Here is a 25,506-nt window from a genome sequence, read left to right as displayed (position 1 = left end):
AGAACTGATAAGAAAATAAAGAATGTAAGAGCATATTTTTCAGTTCCTCTAATCCCCTTTAACATGATCTCATTGGAATAATATTTTCAACTAAATGATGCACAATCCCAGTCAAACAGGCTGAAATTATGTACTAAGTAATAAATATAGGATTTAAAAGAAGTAAAGAACATAGAGGAGAGTTAAGCAGCATGTATGGTTTTAGAAAGCAACAAAAATACAGCTGCCAAAATGGATTGGATATGTGAAGCTTGCCAGCAGCAGCTGTTTTTATATAAGGCTTGATATTATCTTCACAGCAATGGTTTGACATTTTAAAAAGTACACTTTGTCATTGTGCAAACTGTCAAGATGAAGAAAAAAATGTCGAAGCCTGCTGCCTTAAAAGCCCTAACAACAAGGAGAAGAAGTGAGCCTGAAATCTAACAAAAAAAAAAAACAAGAAATATTGGTACAAATATTTACACTACATTATTTTATTTTATTTTTTTCACATTTTACAAGCACAATATATTTTCTTTAGGTTTTATTCAGATTTTATGTAGCAAAGCAACCCAGGGCAGCAGAAACATGGCTTGCAATTTCTTTTAAATAAAAACCTCAAATGCAGGCACGTGCAGAGGGGGGGGCTGGGGGTGCTTGAGCACCTGCCCTTTTTGCTCCTTGCCCCCAAGTGCCCTTTTTGGTCAAACTGTTTTTTGTTTTTTTTTGTTATTATTTTCTAAGCCCTCTTCTGACACATAATAACATGTACTATAATTATTTGCGTTTTTGTTGTTTTTTTTGTTGTTTTTTTGTTTGTAAAAACACAAGCCCTCCGGTCACCTTGTTACCTTTGACCTTTTGCCCGTGATGCATGACGCAGTTGCCTCTCGCGCAGTGAGATAAAGCGGCTAACTGGAGCTCAACGTAGCGAACGTCCCAGATTACAGAACAGATTTTGGTGAATTAAAAAAAAAAACCTTTTTGGTGAATAAAGTGGAGCAGACTTGCTACTTGTCAGATGACGGAAAACGTTGAACGTATCGTTTCTGCTTCAGCGGTTTAAGCAGAGAGGTAGTGAAATACAACAGACACTGACAGGCCTCTGCGTCTGGTTTACTCTGAAGAACTACTGAGCGGGAGGAGACAGCCAGGTGAGGAAGAACTGTTCTTAACTATCAATTCAGTATTTTTATCATACTGACATTAGGCTGTTGTTGTGCTGTTAGCTAGCAGCTAGCTAACAGCTTTGCTAGCAAAGTCGTTAGCTAGCAGCTAGCAAAGCTAGATAACTAAAAAGCTTCTCCCTGTATCGTTAATGATATCAGTCATTCTTCAGTATCACTATTGCAATAATGGCACATCGCCCGTCCAAAACCGATCATCTCCATAATGTATAAATGTCTTCTAATTTCCTTTGCTGCATAATGTACTTTGCATTATTCTGGCGTTAGGTAAATGTACCTTAAAGGAGAATAGCACTTAAATAAAAGTCCAAGGATATTCATTTAGAATTAAAAATAACTCACCCTGACTTACCATGATAGATATAATGTATGTAATAAAAGTGTGTCATTAATGAAGGGAAAAAAACTCAAACCAGATTTTAACTAAGTTTAGGGTCTGGTTCGCAGAGTATGAAGTTAATTGTTTTTTCCCAATTATTCAATGAAAAAAAAAAACTAACCTGAGTTAAGTAAAATAAAATTGTAATCAAAACTTTTGGAATGGTAATGATTTCTTTTTTAAAAACAAAATGTTTTGTTTAAAAAACTTTTTTTTTAAATTAAATAACTCATTTTTGTCTTGTGAACTCAAAAAGTTATTTGCCAAACAAACTTTTATTTGCACACATCAGAAATCTTTTAATGTGAGAATCACAAGCAAAACTTTGAGTCACAAACAAAAAAAAACAACTTAGAATAGCAAGAAAAGATTTCTGAGATGGGCAAAAAGGTTTTTTAAGCAAAACTCAGTAGGCTTTTCTCATGGTGGCATGCATTAACGATTCAATTTTTGCTTTTGTTTTCTTTTTTCTTTTTCTGCAGTTCCACGTTAAAGTTTGATGCAGCTCTGCTTTCCTGAATGGACCATCTTTATCTCCACTGACAGTGTAGCAAACAGGTAGCTCTTTGTTTTATAGATTACACTAAAAGGTAGCATTGTGCCCTTGTTTACATTTTTAATAGTATAATTCTGTAAAGACAATATATGTCTGGTGGTCTAGCTCTGATTTACATATCCTGCTAAATTGTGGGTTTGAATACTGCAATACTTTCCTATAACAACATAGACCTGCAGAAATAAATTACTAATAAAATATCTTACATATGCATAGCTGTATGCTCTATATAGAGATTTTCTTTAGCTTTGATTGTATATCTCACAATTTTGTAAATTATCATAGTTTATTAAACTCTGAAAGCTGAGAGACTTTGTTAATATTCTGTCCTAGAATATGGTTAGATGTGCCCTTTTTTTTTTTTTTTTTTTGAGCACCTGCCCCTTCAGTGGTCTCTGCACGGCCCTGCTCAAATGTGGGTCAAACGTTTGTGTTCACCTTTACTCAAAAAAACAACACATTTGAAAGCCATGAATCATTTTCTATCGTCTTCAAAATTGAATGCTGAATTACTTTGTGCTGACCTACTGATAAAATGTGAAAAATATTCAATGAGTGTGAATATGCCTATGAGAAATCACCAATGTCTGTTTGATTAAAGCTTCCTGGACAGAAGCTGTCCTGGCCTTTTTACCCTTTAACAATTATTATCAATATATAAAAGGTGGGAGGGGGAGGCGTTCTTTAGAAGAATGTGTCTTCCTCTGCTCCTCCGAACCATGGGGTGAGTCTTACTGCATAAGGCTTGGAGTTACACACAGGTTTCTCAGGTTCAAATTCCAAACAGGAGTCCAATGAGCTCAAAGACCCTGAGGACGACCCTGACCCCTCGTACGCGTAAGTCCGAAGGCAATCAAATGGTGGGACGTAAGGATCCTGATCGGCTTCTGCCAGTCTGTCCAGGATAAACTGCCTGAATACCTCGTCCTCCGGCCCAATGAGGTGTGACTCTCGGAGCGACATCCGTATGCTGGCCCTGACTTCCTCCCTCCGCAGTTTCCTGTCCCTCCTCCTCGGATGGGGGCGCAGCGGGACGGGAGGCTGGCAGAAGTCCAGGCCGGCTCCTCTCTCTCCGTAGTAAAGCACCTTCTGGGAAAAGGTGTCGGGCAACTCCAACTCCTTCACCTCCACATCCGTCCCCTCCTGTTGCTTACGCCGGTGCCTCCTCACAATCAGCATTAGAACCGACAGCGCTGCAGACACGACACAGTGCGAGATCATTATAGTTAAACACCGGGGCATGAGCTTAGCGAGAAGAAAAAAACAAAAAAAATAGACACAACATACGGTGCCTGATGGAGCATGCATGAAAATAATAGCAGCCAGATTTGTTTTCCTGCAACATGTTTTCCTGCAAATATGGAAAAAAAAAACATTGGTAATATCTTACTTTTTTTTTATTTCACTTCAAATATAAAGAATAAATTCCTTTATTCGCTCCATGTGGCACAGAATACTAAAAGCATTTATCTTTTTTTTTTCCCTACTGTTTTAACAGCCTCTTGTTCTCTGAGAAGTGTTAGCATAGCGGGTTTTGTCATTAATCTTTCATGTGATGGGCAAAGGGAGGACACAAAGCAGCTAAGGTCATAATAAAGCTCTTCACTATGCACACCCATCAGTGTCCCAGGATGGCATTGGTACTGATGTATTGCAACCAATACACTCATTACCTGGCATCATTGCACTGCACGCTCCAGCATTGTAATCGTGTGTTAAAGGCACGCTGGTGAGTTTAAAAAAAAAACAAAAAAAACGGTGGCTTCAACAATGAAAGCGGAAATTTGTTAATGAAAACCCTGCTGTTTCATATACTTGCCAAATGGTTGTCAGGTGGAAGTGCTTTAGTTCACATCTGCTGGAAAAGAGGAACTTTATGAAAACAACATTTCAGAGAAACACGACTTAATTCATTTATTTTTTTTATGCTAGCAGTTTTATTTTTCTTTTAAAGTGTGCTATGGTTTGTTTACCAATGAGATGCTCCGGAAATGTGTAGTTTAGACTCTTCTATCACTCATCTATGTCACCATGTAACGCATTACCTCACTGCTGGCCCAGCAGCTATTATACACCCTCTGACAAAGAACGAGCTGTCATCTCTTTGCAAAAGGTGCTTCTGCTTAGCAGAAAATGTCTGAGCCTTAGAGCAAAGCAGATGTTCTGGTAATAGCGACAGAACGGAACACGAACTCCTGGAATAGAGGGAGCTCTTCACATAATGGATTATGTGGGGGGGCTTAATCTGCTGCCACCCAATCGTATTAATGTTTGGAACTGTTACCAGCCGACATCAAACAAAACTAATTTTGAAAGTGAAGCGGATTTCAAAAAATGCAGACAACCCGGTTCAAATGTGGGCTGTCTACATTTGAACTGTCACCTTTTGATTGCATGTTTTTTTTTGTTTTTTTTTCTATAAATAAATGCAATAAAATGGTTAAATGCGTCAAAATTATTTTAACTTGTTTCGACCCGAGGCGAGAACAGAATTTTAAAAATGATCTATTAAGATGCATAAAGTGCACACACACACTAAATCTAATATTTTTTTGAAGCATCTTCTCATTTAATTATAGAAATTACTCTTCTTTACTTCACAACCAGCATTAATCATAGTGAGGGTTATTAACCTGATTTCAAGCTCAGGATTTTTATGACATTTGATCTTTTGCATCCTTTAGCTGCAGCTTGCAAAGAGGCAACAAAGGATTTCAATTTGCCAAGATGTCTGTCAGTAGAAGTTTATGAAAAAGTATCCACATCACACATCTGTATCATGGCAGCGAACACAGTTATCATGAATATTAGAAGTAGAAGGAGTATTGGAGAAAAAAAATAACCTATAAATATCAAATATTTCTCAAAATTTGCTGGAACCAAACTTGGTCTTCACCATCAAAACTTAGTAAAATGCAACAGATCGGAAATGTTTTACTCAGTTTTAGATGTCTACATAATATGAAAATTCACTTGCTGTGGTAGGTTGCTGTTTAAATTGTTCCTGTTGTTGTTGTTCCTCAGGTATTTTTTTTTTCCCCCAGTAAGAAAAACCAGAGAAGCTGCACTGATGTAACAAGAAGGGTAAAAGATACAGATATGAACTTATACAAGTTTAAAACATGCGTCTCTGGAATGCCGGATAACATATAAAAATTCCAGAGAGTTGTTACTGATATTCCCTTCGCAGTATCTGACAAACCTGATGGAGCTCTGCCTCATCGCTCTCTTTCCTGACTACATAGTGACGCAACAGAAGCAGAATACATTGTTCGTCCAAACTTTTGCACAAACTTCTCTGTTGAGCAAACAGACATGATCTGTCTGCCTGCATGTCAGCAGGCGGTCCAATGTTCAGTTCATTATTGTCTGAAATTTGGGTGGGGAAAACCTTTTCATTTTCTTGCGAGCTCTACTACTCACTTACAGGATGTGCAACGAGGTCATGGGTTCATCATCCTTTCCTGTTCTCTGAAGTTTTGCTATTGTTGTTAACCGATTATTAAATCGGTTTAATTAAAATGATTAAATAAATCAGGAGTCAGTGGTAGAGCAGGCACACCATATGCAGAGGCTGCAGTTCTCAGCACTGCTGTCCCCAGTTTGATTAGTGGAACCAAATGTACTTGTTGCTGCATGCCCTCTCCTTCCCTCTCCGCCCCTCTTCCTGCCACTGGTACAGCAAAAACCTTTACTAAAAATTATTCCCATTCCATTTAAAAAATAAAAAAAACATGCAGTGGATGGCCAGTATTTGCAGGGATTGGGTTTGTACCTATGCATTTCAGGTCCCCATGCTGCATTTTCCTGAAAGTATTGTAGATATACTCTATGAAAACATATTCTACAGTCAGGCAGATAGAAAGAGCTGAGGGATTTTCCAACATGTACTGGTACTATCCTCCATATGTCTGGAGTGAATACTGAAGCAGCAAAGCATTTATTCCAGAGAAATCCTCTGAGCCTACAATCACCCAAAACCACGTTGGAGGATGTGCTGCGGTCTGATGGAACCAGACTTCCACTTTTGGGGCCACTATTCCAAATGAGTATTTTTGGCTCATCATGCATCACTAAAAGAGCAGCATACCTCCACTAAAGCACAGTGTTGGTACCATCATCCTCTGGAATAGTGTGTCTTCAGGTGAAACTGTAGATTTTCTCAAGGCAGTTTAAATTTTTATTGATACTGAAGCAAAAGCACACTTACATAACAGGGTAATTACTTCTTTTTTCAAGTGATTTATCATTGTTCACCTTTTCATGGCACAAAAAAGCTGAAATTTTATGAGGGAATAAAGGGGCAAGATCACAACCATGGAATGGAGTTAAACATGGTGTCTCAAATAATTGAAATTATTATTTTTTTTTATTCCTGCCCAGTCTGTCAGTCTGCTCCCAAATGTTTAAACATGGCAACTGATTGCAACAGACTGTTTCTTCATCTGATCCATTATCATCCCCACATCCACATCTTTATTCCCATAGAGTAGAAGCCAATTAATGGTTTCCATTCCTTAAAACGGGTGCAGATAGTTTCACCCTTTTCCATTTTGTGCCTTTTTAGTCATATGGGATCAAAATTTTACAACTATGAGACAGAACCACTAAAACGATAACACTGTGTTAAGGTCACTTGGAGACACAATCTGTCGTTATGGGAGATAATTGATTCTCAAACTATCTGTAGGTCTTTCAGGCTTTTCTATACCATCACATTAATATGTAATGGTTTACTTGAATAAGTATATTAAGATTCAAAAAACACTGCTGACCTTAATAATTCAGCTAGCCACTAATTAAAATTAACCTGGGTAAAAGTGTCAAGGTTTTTTTTTTAAATTTAAATTCCTATTTCAACATTAAACTTTAACATTTTTCTACAGATTTCCACAGTGGTTGTAGTTTTCTGAAATGCACACATTTTGAGGATGCTGTTTGAACACAAGGAGAGCCGACGAAGAAGCCGTTAAACATTTCAAGACATGAATGTGTGCTCACACATTTCAATGAATTGTTACTATTTTGATAAACTGATATTTATCTCACTAATAAACCGATTTAAAAAGTTGGAAACGCAAAACAAACGGCAACAAGATTAGGTATGACTAATGACATGTTGACATGGTAACTTTATGGCTACATGACTTCAGGAACAGTAAACTTTCACTTGTTAAAAACAAGTCATCATCGCGTCCATTCACACTTACCAGTCAGAGTGACCAGGCAGACGAAAATCCCCACTAAGGTCTGCATGCTGACCCCGGAGAGAGCGAGAGCCTCGACCCCGGCGGTGGGACAATGTCCAGCCGGGAGGCAGCTGCAGACGCCTATGGTCAGCGTGGTGGTGCTGGAGAGGGCCGGGGTGCCGCTGTCGGTCACCACCACAGGAAGCAGGTACTGAGTCTGGTCTTTACGGGTGAAAGTGCTCCTGCGCGCCACAATGCCTGCCGTGTTATCTGGAACGACGACGAGAGTCAAAGACCGTTTTTAGTGACCGCTCCTCCATGTGCGGGTACCTTAAAAAATCGGGAGGAAAAGCCTAATATGCCTAAAAATTTGAAGTCAGATTTTTCTTAAAGATCAATGCAAAGATAAAGTCAGTTTTCATTGCGTGTGTTTGATTTAATTTGACCGCTGAACAATAACTGACATAAAATAAGCTGTGTGGCATATAGCAATACTCTTTCCTTTATGTTCATTTTCTTGACTCATTATTCATCTGCCTGTCGCTGTCTGGTCCTCGCATGGCTAATCACCAATTCCCTGCACCATTGTATGTTTCATCATAGCTTATTTAATACATTTTAAAGTACTTCATGTTCCACTGACATGTTTCTATTCCTACTGTCTCTATTTATTGTAAACCTTTAGAAACAGTCACAGTCCTCTGACTAACAAAGCAAAAATGTTCATTTACTTTCTCGACTAGAAAACTACTCATCTAGAGACACTCAAAGGTTTACGCATGTGAACAATATTAATTATAGAGGGCATTTCTCAATTCCTAATGAATCATCTGGCCTGGTAATTATCAGTCAAAAATACTTTATTATTATTAATAATCATAATATCTTCTGATGATTTAATTAAGTAAAAAGAAAACCAAACAAGCAAAGGTTTTTCTCTGCACAAACCTCTACAACTAGCAGGAGAAGGTTTATAATTAAGAAATTAGACATTCAGAATAGTAGTTTAACTGATAAAAGTGAAATTCTTCACAAAAGTTTTGGGTCTTTCAGAAGTTTCAAGAAAGGGACAATCAGGCTTTTTTTTTTATTTTCGGCAGTTAGTGTTAAATTGAGGGGGGAAAGGAAAATGAAATAATTCTGTTTCAGAATCCGTACTTGTTAAAATGAGCATATCCACGAGACGGAGAGAAAAATAAAAGTTTTTGAAATTGCTTCACACAAAAACCAAATGAATGCTGCAAAATCGACAAAACAAACAAAAATCTTTATTTTGGTCTCCTTGGTACCAAGCTGATGGAGTAAAACATGTGCTTAGTAGTCTTTCTGTCCAGATTGGTTGATCTGGAGAAAGATCAACCAATCAGAAGTGGATTTTTAACAGCATACAGTTTATGTCACATTATACATTTAACAAGAAACTATTAGTTTCTTCCAGACATTCTTTTGCAAGAAAAATCTAAATTTATTTGCAGAATTATGCCTTGTTTTCATATCTTTGGCACATCGGTAAATGTACCTTTTAAAATTCAATTTCTGACCTTTTAGGAGGTTTAATAACTGCCGTTTGAAATATTTTTCATTTGAGACGATTCAGAAGCAGCTTCTGACTTTTGTCTCCCACTCTCAGCTCAATCTTCTTCTACTGATGACTCACTGACTGAAATCTTCCTCCACCGTTTGAAGAAGCCAGAGACTGAGAAACTCAACAAACTGCCAATGAGAGATGAACAACTGCATCTGCTGCCCAAACTTTTCAAATATGTAATTATTCTATTGAATAATAAGATAAGCTCTCATTTAAAGTCCAACAAATTAATCAATCAATAAGTTACGACCACTAAGTTATGTCTCAATTAATGAAATCCGATAATTCAGATAGGAGGTTCTTTGACAGAGTCGCGGCCCTGCAGTAAAATTCATCCTAACGAAGCTGTTCTCTCGTTTCTAATGGTCTGTTTGCTGGTTGTTGTTGGAAATGTGTGTTTGCAGCCTGAGTTCAAGCAGTTTTGTTCTTCAATTGGTGTGATTGTAGCCCACAGTAACCATTTCAAAATGTGCAATAAATCGACAGTTATTCACCGTCTTTTCAGTACATCCAGTTGGGCATTAGGATGTATTACACATTCAGACAACAGTACTTCTTAAAACCATGAGTTTTGAGGATACAAATCACATTTACATCAAGAAAAATGAAGATGTTCATGGTATGGAAACAGGTTTTCTCGTGTCTAAATGTAAACGGCAGACACGGATGTGTTGAAGGGCCTCAGTTAAGACAGTTAAAGGTGCATGAAAGCTCATATCTCGGGTGTTTTGTGCACTGTTAGTGGTTCTTTGGTGTGTTTTCATTGAATGAATTTATGCTCACAAACGTTTTACAGCCACGGTAAGGAAATGCATACAGATTGATCTTTTTTTTTTTTTTTTACTGGCGGGCAGAGGTGTGCGCTGTAGCCTTAAGTCTTCTGCAAGAAATGTCAGGAATGTTCATAATGACATTTCTTCTTCCTGGAAGAATAATTACAGATTTAATTTATGCCAAATGTCCCTGCAAAAAGACCAAGTCGCCCAAGAGCTCATTTGCTCGACTTGATGGAGGATTTATTCAAACTGCCACCAAAGTTTGTTGCCTAGACTGAAGCTAAAACTATAATCAGTTACATTTGAAACTACTCGGCAAAACACAAGGTTCTTTATTCAAATCAGATTCTTTAAACGTACATTCGTTGCATGTCTGCAAACAGCTCAATGGCAGGAGGCTCAGATTGCAAGCAGAGATAAAAAAGAAGAAAAAACAAACAAAAAAAAAACTAATTTGGCTCCGTCCAAAGAAGAAAAATGTACCTGCAGCTTTTATGCTCTGTTTCCACACAGCTTAGTACATTGTCCATAGAGATGGAGTACCTCACATCCAGTCTAATGAAATGTTTTTTTTTGTAGGTGGCTGAAAACTTAACAGGAACAAGTTATTGGAAGAAGGCCAGTATTGTTGCTGCTATTTTTCCCTGCAGTTTTAACTAAATTCAGAATTAGACTGAATAAAATGAAACAGCGCAATTGTAACGTGAAATAAATGAAACTTCCAGGTGTCGCTCCGCCAAACTGTTTTACCAGCATGAGCTAACGAGCAGCTAGCTGGCACGGATGTTAACTGAGCGTTCTTCGGAAATGGAAGCTAAAACGTATTAACTCCCTAAATCTTAATAAAACAACAGCATCCTCATGAAGTCTTGCAACCTGGTGTAGCTGGAGAAACAAAGCAAATAAGGATTAGCCACAAGATCAGTGAGCTGAGCTTGTGGCACCGTATTCGAAAAGACTCGAGGCTGTAATTGATGTCAAAGGTGGATCATTAATTATTAAACAAAGGCTGTAAGAACTGACACAAATGTGATTTCTTGGTTTTCTATTTTTAATAAATTAAAGTCTGCAGAACTTTTTCCTCGCATCATCATAAAGGGGTAATTGTGTGAAGAATTTTGAGGAAATAGATGAAGTTAATACTATTTAGAATAAAGTGAAGCGCCGTGAACACTTTCCAGATACACCGTAGAGCTTTGGACTTTGACAAGACCTTCAGAATTTGCTTTGTGATTTTTTCCCCCCCTTTTAAAACCAGAAATATTCAATACCAAAAAACTCCAGCTTTGAAATGTTGGGCTTATTGAGTATTTTCAAGGACTTGTGTCAGGACCAACATCCTTTAATTTTTGATTAAATCCAATGCTCCGAATCCAATGTGGGAACAATGTTGAATGTTTTGCCAGGCGATCATTCAGTGACTGTCTATTCAGACAAATTCTGTATCTGCAAGACGTCTATAAACAGAATCTGGCTGGATGTGTAATGCAGTCTTCATGCAACTGAAGAGGCCTTGGTGAAATAATGTCAAGCAGCTTTCTTAAATAGCAATAAAACACTAATTACTAGCTATTGCATAATAGATTACTTAACTTGAGGACAGCGAATTATCTGGGTTAGTGCTACTACAGAATCTATGAACCCATTATACAATTCTAAAAAGTATTATTAGCTGCATTTTCAATTAAATGTAACCTTGATTATCTCTGATGGTGAAGTTCGGATTGATGCGCTCCTGGGGAACCATGGAGTAGTAGAAGTGGTGCTCCTCCACAGCCTTGTCCGGGTCGACGGCACTGAGAAGATGAATGAGCTCAAGAGACACAAACGGAGAGAAGAAAAATAAGCACCGCAATTACTAAAGCACAAACATAATATAATGCGACGCACTGTGTTTTCGGCTACCTATTCATCTCCTTTTTGAAGAAAAGAAAAAAGAAATTGAATTTGGTTGCTGGTAATTTAATGAGTGCACCTGGTGTACAAATATCAAATGTTTTCATGTCATCGCCGCAGAAAAGACAACGTGGGATAAAACAAATATGTTCAAAGCATTCCGCCATATTTAAACACGTTTTGGTTATAACATTGCCGCAAAGTAAAATCCCCAACACGAGAGCATCATAATGGACATACTTCTCCTGCTTGCGTGCCCTCGCAGATATACGGCTGGTAATCCCTCGCAAGCCTTGGCACGTTGTCGTTTACGTCCAGCACGGTGATGAACACCGCCACGGAGGAGGATAAACGGTTTTGCACTGCAGCAGCGAAGACAGACATCCACTGAAGTCCACTGGGTGCATGTATCACAGACGCTTTGTGAAAGCTGTGGCAGAATAACACTTCAGACTGATAAATGTTTGGTGCTCTTAGAACACGACTGCGCTGAGCAGAACCTGAACGTGATAATCAATGGATGCAATTGAATGAACCACACACTTCACAAAACTGAGTGTTTTGCCCTGCATGTGTAGTCAAAAACGCTGAATATCAGCCGGAGAACATTTAGCTGGTGGGGAAGTAGAAAAGAAGTCGGTTTGAACCTGTAAAATCAGCAACAATCCTGAACATGGAGCCACAGCAAGAATGGATGGTTTAGATCAAGGAATGTTCATGAGTTTGAATATCCCAGTCAAAGTTTGAGCTGAAACTCAATTGACGATCCAAGGTGATATTAGACAATTAAAGAATATTTCTGTTCTTTCTGCAATCTGACTAAGTTTGTGTTATTTTGCAAAGAATAGTCTGTCCAGCTGACTTCAGACAATCAAGTGATCTATGTTTACTTTGCATGGGAGGTTAAAGAACAAAAAACTTTCCAGAGACAACACCATTGTGTGCTCTCTTTAAGGATGAGAAATATCACTGTTAGATTGTGCTTAGCAACCAGTTGTGCAATTTTTCAGAGAAACAATCCAAGCTTTTATTTCATATTTCAGACTTACTTGAAATATGAACTATAATTAATTTCTTAATGGATTGAAATGCGACAAATGGAAAGTTGAGAGGCACGCCAAAACTTTCCAGGTGCATCTTTCATAAACTCATGATTCATTCATGGACTGTTTGCATGTGAAAGAGTTTGCTAACAGTAGCATTATAGCATTAAGGTGTTATCTGTCTGTCTAAATTTCAATTGCAAAATTGTACATTTAAAGAAGAGAAGGTTCAGGCTCAAATCATCCGTCTTTCGAGAAACTTAATGGATGACTTGTTGTTTACAACTGAAACCAAAACTTGTTCACTGCATTAAGCCGTATAAATATTGAGTGTAATAGGTCTGGAAAGCTCTTCAGAAATATTGTTTGTTTGTTGTTTCATACAAACAACAAAACCACATCAATAATTGCTACTTATGACTGGTACTACTGCTGTTTATCAAACCATCCAGCCTGGTTGAGTAATCGTTTGATCATCTAACTTCACTGCATGGACTCCACAGGTACATCCACATGTCCCTGTACCATTTAAAGTCACCATCAATCAAGCATTCCAGATGAAAAAACTGCATCTGTGTACAAAAGAATAAAGAATTACATTTCAGAATATAATTTTTAACGTATTTCATCCGACTGGAATATCTCACAGATATTTGCTTCTGTTAATACAGCATGGAGGTGATCAGGCTGAGTCTCTGCTGAAGAAGTCCAGCTTTCTTTAGAAGTGACCTTCAGCTCACCTGCTGGATCTGGGTTTATTATTCTTCCAGCTGACAGTATTCAATCAAATCTCTGGGGTTTAGGTCTGGCCAGTTTGCTGAATTAAATCAGGATCTCCATAAGGCTTGTCAGCAGAAAGTATTGCAAGAGCTCCAGATAGACAGACACTAACTTTAAAATTGAGGTTATTTAACTTTTGGGGCATAGTTTTTCCTTCCACTCCACTTTCCACATTTATTTTTCAGTACTCTGCGAAAAACAAGCTTAACTCAATACATGAAGAGCCAGCAGTTTTCTCTTTAACTGATTTAATTGCTTAGGTCATAACATAATTTTGCATTCAATTTTGTTCTATTATTAGTCTGTTTGAAACAAGGAACTGAAGTTTGTTTTTTCACAATCTGAAGACAATCAGCAAAATTAAATCAACAGAAATCTTATTTGTAAAATGTAATCTATGTCACTGCTTTATTTTTTTTAAAAATTAGAACGGTTCATTTCCATCTTAATTTATTAAGGTTTTACCTGTATACCAGTATTTACATTCACTCCAAAAGTAAAAAAAAAAAAGAGCCATCTAGTTAGTTGTGACTTTCCTAAGCAGCAATAACGCTGGAACACATTGATTAGAGGCGTCAAACGGGAATAAAAATAAATGTGCCACGGCTCTATCAACAAGAAAACATCCTTACTGGTTTCCTTGGCTTCAACGCTCATGTTGTGCCAGTCTGCAGTTTCTCGATCCAAAGCCTTAGCGATAGCTATGGTTCCATTGTTTGGGTCTATTTTGAAAGCGTTGGTGGCATCGGTCTTTTTGTCGATCGAGTATCTGGAGGAGAGAAATTCACAGAAATGGCACATTTAACACGGAAGGCTGGTTTCTGGGCAAAGAAGACGTCGCAAAACCGCAGGGAAATTAATTAGACAAATTGCTCTTTTTTTTTATCTTAGATATCCAGCAAAACAAGTGCACACACAAGCTAGTGAGAGAAAAGTGACAACAAAGTGGTGCAAGGACACAGCACCTTACTCTGATAACAGATTTGTTTATGCTTCCAGTCAATGTAAATTGATTTTCATTTTTAATTAGCAACCCTTGTTTTTCACGATGATATGTGTAACTGGTGAGTAATTTATAAAACACAGATCAAACATTAAAAAAAAGCATGGAATTTAACAGCATTTTGGAGGAGAATGGATGACAATTTTTCAGACTTTATTCCTTCATATAATGGTTTTAGTTGTATCCATCTCAAGCATTATGTGTGATAATCCATTGCAAGAGGTTTTTATTTTTGAAATAATCTTGTTCAAATTTTAATTCCAGTGCATCCAAAGTATATGAATGCTCTATGTTACATCTGAGACAGACAGATATGAAAAGTCGGTTGCCCTGTCTATATCATAGTTGTCTAAATAATTGTTCACCATCTTCCAGTCATCACTATTGTGAGAGATTTTTTTATTTTATTTTTTTTTTCCTAGAGCATTGTCTTTAAAATCATCATACATTTAATTCTTACCTCACTTTAAGGTGACATCATTTCTGTGCACTAATTCAAAGGAGGTCTGGAGATGGCAAACTTAATCATATTTACTGGAACTCTGGAAACCCCTAAAATGTCAGCCTGAATTTATTAATCAATGAAACACTGTCTCCGCAGGGACAATAATAGACGCTGCGCTGAGCATGATATGCAGCACCTGCCACTCTTAAGCTCTGCTGAGATGGACTACAGGCAGCGCTTGTACGGCTGTCTCCTCTGCAACGTGCCCCACTTGCAAATGACGGCAAATCTCAATTCCATATGCCACCTCGTACGGTGCTTTATTACATTTTGCACGTTCTCTGCGACGTCGCTTTGCGATAATACCGCCGCAATAGATAGAAAAGCCCGTGAGGTGCGAGAGAAAAAAGAAGAAATGTCATGATTTATTCAGGAGGGCTCATTTCCCACTAAAGTATTATGAGATAAATATGACCATGTTGTGGGTATCCAGAGATCAAGGAGGTAGAAATGGATGCAGCAAGCCAGTAAGGCTTTTTGAAATGGAATGATTTTTCACCCTGTGGAGGAAGCTGTCTCCAGGTGTTTCGGCATTGGGCGTCTAACCCGTCATTATCATGCCAGTTGTTGGATGCTGGATGGCAGATGCCCCCCCCCTCCGACCCCCCCAGAGCCCCCAACCCCGTTCCTGCTCACACTACCTGATGGGATTCTTGACTGTGTCAGTGTCTCTGGCGCTAACGGTGCCAACCACTGTTCCCACTGCTGCATTCTCGGGAATCTTCCACTCGTAGAGCGCCGAGAGGAAGACAGGCGGCTCGTCGACATCCTCCACAAAAATCTTCAGCGTCGTCCTGTCGCTGAACTCATCCAGAGGCAAAAACCGAGTGTCTGGGTGGTTGTTAGCTGCCTCTGCCACCATCGTGTAGCGTCTCTTGGATTCATAGTCCAAAGGCTGTGAAACAATGAAAAAATAAAATAAAATAATAATAATAATAATCTAACATTTCACAACAACAATACAGCTCTTTATTTCTGATCAACTTTTCAATCAGGTTTCCCTGAGACTTGTGCTTCAGACAATTACTCCACTGGAAGTAAAACCTGTTTAATGATGTTCAGCAATTGCCAATGAGCTCCAAGCTGTGAGAACGCTCTTAAATAATGCTATGGTTTTGAAAAAAACATTAAGATGCGACTAATAGGAAAACAGCGGGCGAAACATTACCACGCGCTCAAAATGATTCCTAAACAAAGTCAATATTTATTTTCCATTTTATGGCATTTAAGTAGAAATCTCCTGCCTGTCGTGAAAAGCAAAAAATTACTTACAGTGTTTGTGCTGGAAAACAATTCTGACTCATTCTATGTTAATTGGAAAAAATATATATTTTATTTCCAACCATATATGTGTAGTTACACGATGAGCAGACAAGGCGAGTCGCGTAGAAATAGTTGTACAGTTTACAGTGTTTTAGAACATAATATCCTGTCTTTCACTAGCAACGTTTCCATTACAAACGTGCACAAATCTTTGTCTAGATTCAGCTAATGTAAACCCCCCCACAATTTTACCATTTTGATTTCTCCATTAATTAATCAAATTAATTGAAATCATACAAGAACAAGCTTGTCTCTGCTATAAGTCATTCAAAATCATGGCAAGCAGCTATGTATGCAACCTTTTGGGGGAAATCATAGCTGACAATTTTACAGAAAAACTATGGATTTAACATGTTCTAATAACACACAACTTTTTATGAACTGCGCGATGCTGTGAGGGCTCTGGTGGAGGCAGCTGCACACTGTCCAGAAAACAAAACAACAAAAACAAACCACCGTTCTCCGACTACTACTTCCTGTTGTCTTCTTTGGCATTTTCGCCAGTAGTAGCATTTGGCTGTTGATCACCTGACTGGTATGATGTGAAGAAGTATTTTCATTGCAGTTTTGCGAAAGACATCTATTTCAATATGGCTGAAAAACCATAGCCAATTATCAATCCACCAAGATGGATTGATAATTTACTAGTACATGGGGGCATTTAGTTTTGCACATTAGGCCAGGTTGGTTTAGGTCGCTTTTTACCCTTATTTAATAAAGTTATCATTTTTTACTCCATCTTTTTTGTGATTTGATCCTATTTGCCAGTATGACCTCTTTATTTTAAGCTTCCCTGGAGGGAAACATCGCAAAACACATGAAGTCAGTCTGTGAATTGTGTTTTCTACCTGCAAACAAAGTCACAGAGTCACTGCAGGAAAATATATGAGCAGTAATAGCCTGGTGTTTTCAAAGCTGGACTTAGCAGGAACATTTACCAGACACAGTAAAGATGGATGGCGAGAGCAGTGAAAAGAACTATACTGAAAGAAGAAAGTGTGCACACTCTTAAACTCCTTTATATTACTGAACTTTTACGAACACCTGCGTTTCAAAGACAAAAAATTCAGTAGTAAAAGCCAAGGTTTTCTTCTGCACCACTCTGTGACGACCATTTGTAAATTTCAGCAGAATGCGAGTTGTAAAGTGCAAGAGCAAAAATTTGGATGGTAAGTTTGCCTGAACTGAACCTTCACTAGATGGTATTATACTGTGCAACAATATAACAGCAAAATAATAAAGACTGGACCGTTATACAGTAATAACTGTGAAAAGAAGACTGCTTTTTTGGATCACGCATGCAGATATATTTTCCACACTATTGTGATTTTGTGTGGAAACAAAAATATTAGGGTTCCATATGCAAGTCATGTAAGTATTTGAGTTACTGCTAGTCAGGCTTAAAGCTGCAGTAAAGCTTGTGAAAACTATCATCATGTTGTGAGACGTGAGACAAATGGAGGGAGAGACTCGGATTGTTTTTCAGGTCTGAAATTACGTTTCAGCCTTGAAAAACACAGAACTCTGTACTGTTTTAAAGAAGTAATTGAAGCAGAAATTAGCAGTGTAGTAAACTAGAAGGATGTCTAATTTCTGAAACGCTGATCATATCCTTGAATTCACTGCAGAATAAATGTGTTTACAGCTGATGAAAGCTCCTAATTCTGTGATGCTGAAAAGTTTCAAATATAAGAAGAAAATAACTCTAAACTTTTCAACCAGAAAAAAAAAGACTACACTTAAATGTACCCACGGATCAGATTTGATTTTCTGCTGATCCATACAAAAACGTTACTCTAGCTTTCTAAATCTGATTAAAAATTAATTCTGATTGAGCCAGACTAGATCAGTCCGATCTGATTGTGGTGTTTACATGACGATCTACTGATTGGGCTATTAAGCTGATTATAGATAGTCCATGTAAACACAGCTAATGAGAAATGAATCACTGATGGAATGAAAACATCCTTCCCCAGATCTTTAAATACTCCACTGTCAATAAAGCATTTAGATCCTTAAAAGTATCTGAATTAAAGTTAGCTGAGAGATTCTCAGTACTGTGGGAAAATATGTGCAGACCTTCATTAGTACTGATTGCCCACCATAAAGCCCTTCAAAGAAATACCCGGGGGAAAATTGAATGCCTCTTACTCATTAAATATGAATGCATTTTTTTTTTCTACTGTCTTAAACATTTCAAATGTGTCCAGTTGAATGAACACTTTTCAGCCAGACTTTGCTGCATTTCATCAGCTACAATGTGAAACGTCTTTGCTGGATCTTGGAGAGGTTTATAGGACGTTGTGGCGCTCCTGACAGAGTGATGGAGTGAGAGTTTCCTGTTATGTCTCCTTTGAGCATTTACAAAATGTCTGTGGAGCACTAGTTCTTTATCATGATGGCAACATACAGTATCTAGGTCATTGATGTGGGGACCGGCTGGTAGCAGCAGTAACCTACATGCGTTGGTCATCACAGGTTTTGAAAGAAGAGTCGCCAAGGCTAGAAACCGTCATGCAAATCCCTCCACTGGAAATAATAGAGACAAGGCTACCATAGGAACCTTCTTTACCTGTAACTGAAGGAATCTTACCACAAAGTTAAAACAAGTTAAAACTCCTACGTCAACAAAAATCCAGCCATAGAAAAGGGTGTGAGGGAAACACAGCCAACTCCAAATTGTGCATTTAGTACCGTTTGCTAAGAATCTGCATTTTCTTATGCTACAGTTCAAATATGAAAATAATCTGCCACACTGTCAGAGAAAACTTAGCATCATACAAATGTATAACAGTCACAGCTTCATGCTTTAGAGCCCTGATGAGATCAGTTCTGAATGATCAAAAGAAAACATAAAAGCTTTGGATTTTCTGGGATTTGGAAAAAAAAAAAATGTCTTGTCAAGTTTTTGACATAAACCCATTTTCAAAAATGAGAATGTTTTGGGAGCATGAAAATTATAGTATTCTGCTGCATCAAAATGTTTACTTAACTTTCGCAATGATGGCTTTTTTTATTTTTTACATTCGTTGTATTTACCGATCAATTAATCATCTGGAAATTTAATTTCAATGATCAATGAGTGGTTACACGTGGGCAGCAACTTGATCAGAAAGTAACTCAAGCTCGCAGTTTTACTGCATTTTCAAGCATCTGACATGGTGAGGTGAGCAACGCTTTAAGACGGTAAGAAATGTAGAAAAAACATAATGTTATTATTGATTCATTGCTGCGATATTGTAGTGGCAGGCCCAAAAAAATCTGTGACAACGTACCAGGTGATCAAATTTGGTATGAGTGTCAGATACACATATTGTGATGCCAAACCATTATTTTTCCAGGACAATATGTATTTCTACACCACTGGAATACAAAAAGGATAGTGTGACAGAGATATCAGAGAGCATCCTAGGGCAGATGTAATATAGGTGGTGTCACAGTTGCCTTCAAACCTAAACATAAGTTTTCAATTTTAACCCAATGGACACTTGTTTGAACAGTTCTGGAGGCATTACAGACCTTATGGCAGTCTAAATCCAGTGTAAAGGGCAACCAACTATTCAGTGAATTTACAGAATGTTTCTTTTTTCTTAAAGTCACAGTCACTTTCAGACAAAGAAAAATAAAAGAAGGAGTAAAACATATTTTCCATAGGAAGATAACTGGCATACTGTAAACATATATGTACAGCAAAGATACTTATTTCAACCATGAAACCATGAAAAAGAAATGCTATGACCACAGCTGATCTACGAGAGCAGGGCTTCCTTCCCCCAGTGGATTATAAGCCTGGCGGGCCACCAGGCTTTACTTGTGCCCCCACCAGGCTTAGCATTACTTATTTAAGTTTGTTTAAACTTTTGCATTTTTGTAAGATTTTATAGTTGGTGTTCAGATATTAATCTTCCCAATATTCCAATAACACATAATTATCAAGTGATCTTTTCAAATTTCCTGTCAGCTTTAAACATTTTTTTACTCAAAAACACAGCGGGCCACTGGATGAATGACTGCTGAGCGCCCCAACCACCTTGCAAGAGCAATTTAAGCACAGCAGATTAAGATAAGTAAACCTAGCCACTCAGATTTCAGGCAGTTATAAAAACAAAGCAGAATGTCATGAACAAGTTCAATATGTTTGTCTGTCATTTCACAAAGTAAAACTCATAGTATGTAGATCAAACCATTATTTCTTGTAATTTTGATGTTTACAGGTTATAAAAACCCCAAACCCAGTTTGAGAGAATTAGAATCATGCAAAAAGAAGTAAAAGATTGTGAACTCATGGCGCCGCACCCATATCAGCAAATAAACTCAAAACATCTGCTAAGGTTTCTTCAACCTCTAAGTGTTCTCTCTGTCTAGATCAACAAGCAGATCAACAAGCAGACCAAGCAATGCAGATGAGCTAACAGTTGCTATCAAAGCAGCCTGGGCTTCTGTTACACCTCAGCAGAACCACAGGCTGGTCACCTCCATGTCAGGCAGGAGTAAAAGGAGGACATATTTCACTCCATGTGTAACTAATCTATAAAATATATGAGTTTCCTTTATGAAATGAGTGGCTAAAAATCTGAAAGGTTTTCATTAGATAAAGTTCTTTTGAGATCTCTCTGTGAATGTAAAGCAAATTGCACATATACTGTATGTACCATGGCCAGAAGGATTACTCCTTCCTGTGTCACTGGGTCTGTTTCAATCTTAAAAGTGGAGCTTTCGTTCAGGTCATCTTCCAGGCGGTATGTCATTTTGGCGTTACTGCCAATGTCTCCATCTTCTGCCATGATTCTACCCACTGTGGTCCCAATGGCTGCATTTTCAGGCAAAGCAAAGGTGTACACATCTACGGAAAGAGGAGAAGTTTAGTGTTATTTAATGCCTTTGGAAGTGAAAGTCAGCATATAACGGATTGGCCACATTTTATCACAACAACAAACTTCATTGTACTTTAAGGTTTTTGTAAGAATGTCCAAGACAAAATTGCACATGGGTGTGAAGATTAAAGAAAGTCATGCATAGTTTTCAGAAAATAGTGACACCACCAAGAGGTTCTAAAAACTCAGAAGAAACTGCAGTACATGTGGTTCTTGCCATAAGACTGGGCTTTATGAAAAACTGACAAAAAAGAATGTCATTGTTGAAAGTGGGGCCACACCATACATAGTGACATTTGCAATACTAGTATGTACAATGTACATGGAGCATTGCCTGCATAAGACCTTCTAATATTGTGTCGTTTAAAAAAAATTAGTCGGAAGTTCAGTTTGCAAAAATGCCTCAAGTCATGTAACGGATACAGCAAATATGGAAGAAGATGCTTTGGGCAGACAAGAAAAAACGTTACATTTCTAGCCTACATGCAAAACACGATGCGTGGAGAAATGATAAAACAGCCAGCTCACCTTGAACATTCTCATAGTGAAATACAGTGGTGGCAGCATTATTATCTGGGAATGCTTTTCTCCAGCATATCACAGTTTATCACAGTTAATGGGAAGAGAGATGGAGCTTAAATGCAGAGCAATCCTAGAAAAAGACTTTGACAGGGATGCAGGTTCACTCTCCATCAGCACAACAGCAATAAGCTTACAGACAGAGCTACAACAGAATGATTTAGATCAGGGCTGTTGATGTATTAGAATGCCTTCATCCACATTAGAAAACCTGTGGTCGTAACATGAAAAAGTAATAAAAGATCGCGGGGTATGAATGCTTTTGAAAGCTACTGTGAAATGCAACAAGGTATTTATCCAGCAACATATTGTTTACAGAAGGTGACTGCAAATTGTCAATAGCCAGAAAAGAGATTCTGCAGGTTTCTAAAGTGATATGAGAGACAGAACACTGAGGTAGATAGTCAATTTGTGTGAGTCCCAGATAAGTTGTGGCAAACCCCATATAATCCCAGCCTAACTCTAATAAGAAGATGAGAAAATCTGATTGTGTCTTCGAGCGGCTCCTTTTTGAGGGACTGGCACTACTGGGAGCAACTCAACAGGCAACCAGCTGCTTCTGGGGTGGTGGAAAAATAGCCCTGCTGATAATAATTTGCAATTATGTGACAATGCAGAGGGCACAGTTCAAAGTGAAGTGCAGCCATCTAATATTAATGAGGCTTTTTTCACCAAACACAGAATCTGTGGGATACACCGGCGCCTGCTATGAATTGGGATGTGACATTAATAGTTAAAAGCTCAATCCTTGCCGGCTCTTTCCTGCAGAATTGATTTCTTCCCACTGCAGTCGTTTAGTAAGGTTTATCCCTGAGAAGGCTCAGTTTGTTTCCAAAGGTCATGACGAATGTCCTTTCATGTGTGAATGATTAAATCCAACCAGCATGTGGCACATGTACGTATGCACACGCAGATGTGTGCAGCTTTTCCCATCTCATCCTTTCGACTGTCTGCTTTTTAATTTTGGGCCGCCGGCTGAAAGCCACGACGTGCACAGTCAAACGCAGCGCCAGCAGCAACAGCCGCCCACCCGAACCAGAGGAGCGGGATCAAATAAATACCTGGTAGGTACAATATGAAACACTTCCTCGATGTCTGCAACACTTTGTACTCTTTCATTGATTACCAGACTTTTTTCTTTCTTTTTTTTTTTTTTTTGTACGTACGCATGTGGCCCTCAGAATTTCTCATCAGCCGCGAGTCGCGTGCGTGACTCACGTTGCTGAAATGTGGGCCCGTTGTCGTTCACGTCGGTCAGAGTAACGGTAACCGTGGTGGTGGAGGAGTAGCCGCCGCTGAGGCCCAGCATGTCCTTCACCTGCACCACCACCAGGTACTCCTCCCTGGCTTCACGGTTCATATCAGCCCAGGACGTCACAACGATTCCTGCAGCGCAGAGGGAGGGAGAAGAGATGGACAGAGTGGACGGAAAAAGTTAAGTATTTGGTTCATTAAGTGCATTTCTGTGGCTCTTACATATGTTTCGTTAAACTAAAGGTAAATAAATAAAGATTGCCCAAAGCAGTCCTTTGGAGAGCCATCCACAACAGTCATCGAGAATTTAATCAGCTAAAAAAATTAAATGTTAAGCGCTCTTTGAGATGGCTTAATGGTTCTTCTGTCTGGCCAGAGTGGAGGCTGTGGGCAACAGCGAACTGAAGAACAATTTCAGAATTAGACTGAACCCGTTGGTATCTTCAAGGCCATCCTTTCCATCAGTGTAAGCATGTAATTTTATGATAACGTGACATTAAACTTTACAAAAGCTAATCGGAAACCAAATATCCTCTGAGCTAACTGCTACACTTTAAAACTCATCTGAACTGTTTAATGTTTGACACCAATGGATTAAATGCAATCAGTACTGAGTGAAAACATTGTTTTTTGTTTTCTTCTTTTTCAAGAGAGTTTTAAACAAAGTCATAATGTTGATATACAAATTATTTTGGGCATTTGCATTAAGCAGAATTGCCTGATAAGTGATCACCTATAGCACATCACTCAAAACCACCATGACATCTTTAAATGTTAAAATAAAAGATACTTATTTCTCACATCTGAAATCATCAACAAACCTAAAGACATGTAGACGTTTACAGAGAACTGCTGCCTACTGCTCTACTTTTTTTTAAAAAAATATAACAATGGGCTCTGTTACAAGTCGGTTTTGTCCTCCCATGTACTGCATCAATTTGCATTTAAAATTTCTTCAGCGTCAACAATGCCCCCTTAAAGCTCTTCACAGCTCAGGTCAACATTGTGTGTGGGAAGTGCTGTGGCTGACCCCGGTATTAAAGCATGAATCCTGTATTCATGAAAACTTGTTGAATCACATTTTAGAGGAGGTCACTTGTACTGAAAGAGCAGGAAAATTTGTCACCGTTCATGTTTGAAGATGAGAGGATGATTGAGTCTGGTCCTGTCAAAAGAGATCTGGAGGGGCATTTCAGCAAAGTCAAATATCTCTGAAAAGTGTATTTATTTTTATGATTAAATTCAAAAACTGAAAAAAAAAATCGTATATAGATTTATTAGAAATAGAGTGAAATATTTTAGCATATTTCAAGCAATAATTTTTGATCATTTTGATGACTTGGGCTTCTGAGTGTAAAGAAACATGTCAGAGGTCTGTGGACCACCAACAGGCTGTCTGTTTTCTTATCTCATGTAAGATGACTGTGATGATTGTGACAGGCCTGATTCTGGAGGATTTAGCACAAGAACAGCAACAGCTGAAGCCCATTTCCTGATGACCTCTCCATATGGTGGCTCCTGAAGTCCTGACTCCAGCTACAGTCTATGCGGCATAGGTCTACGATCGATTTCTTGAGTAACTTTTGGCTCTACTCTCTTCGTTGCAGCATGCTGCAACAATTAGCATCCTTGCATACATTATTCTGTGGATCACCAAGCGTTCCTTCCAAATTCCTATAAATGCATCACTTCAAAACCTTTATGACTGCTGCTCCTGTCTGGGCAAAATTTTCTAGGACACTGTATCCTTCCACCAAGCTTTCCATTAATCTGCTACAATATATTTCTCTTCTAAAATATGGCCTGTTTAGCAATTATCTGAAAAATCCCAGCAATTAGTGAAACAAAAACCTTTTTTCCTGATAGTTTAAAGTTTTATTTTGAAAATTTGCCCTTCCTAATATCTTTATCCTTTTAGGCTTAATTTCTAGAAACAGAGGAAGGAATTGGACACACAGCGTGTCGGTTCAGTGCCGTACCCGTCTTTGGCTGCACAGAGAAGTAGGGCTCCCCCTGCAGGATGGAGTAGATCAGCTTCGCGTTGTTGCCAAACATGGGATCATCCGCATCTGTGGCTGTCACCTGGGCCACCGTGGTCCCTGTGGGGGGCAGGGAGCGGATTGCACAGTCAGAGTACACTCAGGCAGCAGTTCCAGTCGACAGGGAAATAAAGTGATTATGCCACAGTCCCGCAGGGTCTGTCTGTCTGACTCAGGAGGTGGAGGGGGAGGCAGTGGAAATGGAAAAAGCGGAGAGCAGAGCGAGTCTGAGGGAGAGTTAGTGGAGGGATGTTGACAAAAGAGAGAAGGGAGTGGTGGGGGGGGGTCGCGTTGGCCTTTCACAATATAGAGCAGGTGTGCGTGACAACCTTTCCAGCCCTGTAGGGACATCTCTCTATCCTATTGCCCCAGGTTTTCTCTCCTTGATTCAGTTTTATTTCACTATCTTTCACACTTGCCACCTCTCTCTGAGCTGACCATATCCTTGCCCTCACCTTGGTTTCTAAGATATCTTGCTCATGCCTGCTCTCTGTCTCATTCTTTCTTCCATGTGAGTGGTCTGTCTTTCATTCACAGGCGCGGCTTTACCGCC

At 38.7% G+C, this 25,506-nt stretch overlaps 1 protein-coding gene across 4 annotated transcripts in view; it reads right to left on the bottom strand.

Annotated features, from left to right (window-relative positions):
• Positions 1–2,488: 2,488 nt before the first annotated feature.
• The window catches only part of cdh19 (cadherin 19, type 2), a 119,989-nt gene continuing 96,971 nt past the window's right edge, over positions 2,489–25,506 (bottom strand). The window contains exons 4-13 of one of the 4 annotated variants that reach the window (XM_016678528.1): positions 24,894–25,013; positions 22,879–23,046; positions 20,860–21,050; positions 15,526–15,779; positions 14,009–14,145; positions 11,794–11,915; positions 11,353–11,470; positions 7,315–7,563; positions 3,924–3,962; positions 3,235–3,297 (exon numbers count right to left, since the gene is read on the bottom strand). In XM_016678528.1, coding sequence (XP_016534014.1) covers positions 3,949–3,962; positions 7,315–7,563; positions 11,353–11,470; positions 11,794–11,915; positions 14,009–14,145; positions 15,526–15,779; positions 20,860–21,050; positions 22,879–23,046; positions 24,894–25,013 — 1,373 coding nt within the window. In that variant the 3' untranslated portion in view covers positions 3,235–3,297; positions 3,924–3,948. Of the gene's footprint in view, positions 3,298–3,923; positions 3,963–7,314; positions 7,564–11,352; positions 11,471–11,793; positions 11,916–14,008; positions 14,146–15,525; positions 15,780–20,859; positions 21,051–22,878; positions 23,047–24,893; positions 25,014–25,506 lie in introns of all 4 variants that reach the window. The other 3 variants (XM_016678529.1, XM_016678526.1, XM_016678527.1) reach the window with 3 other exon arrangements.

The sequence above is a fragment of the Poecilia formosa genome, unplaced genomic scaffold (assembly GCF_000485575.1).
Source record: "Poecilia formosa unplaced genomic scaffold, Poecilia_formosa-5.1.2 Scaffold184, whole genome shotgun sequence".
NCBI lineage: Eukaryota > Metazoa > Chordata > Actinopteri > Cyprinodontiformes > Poeciliidae > Poecilia > Poecilia formosa.
This window is presented reverse-complemented; position numbering and strand designations above follow the sequence as displayed.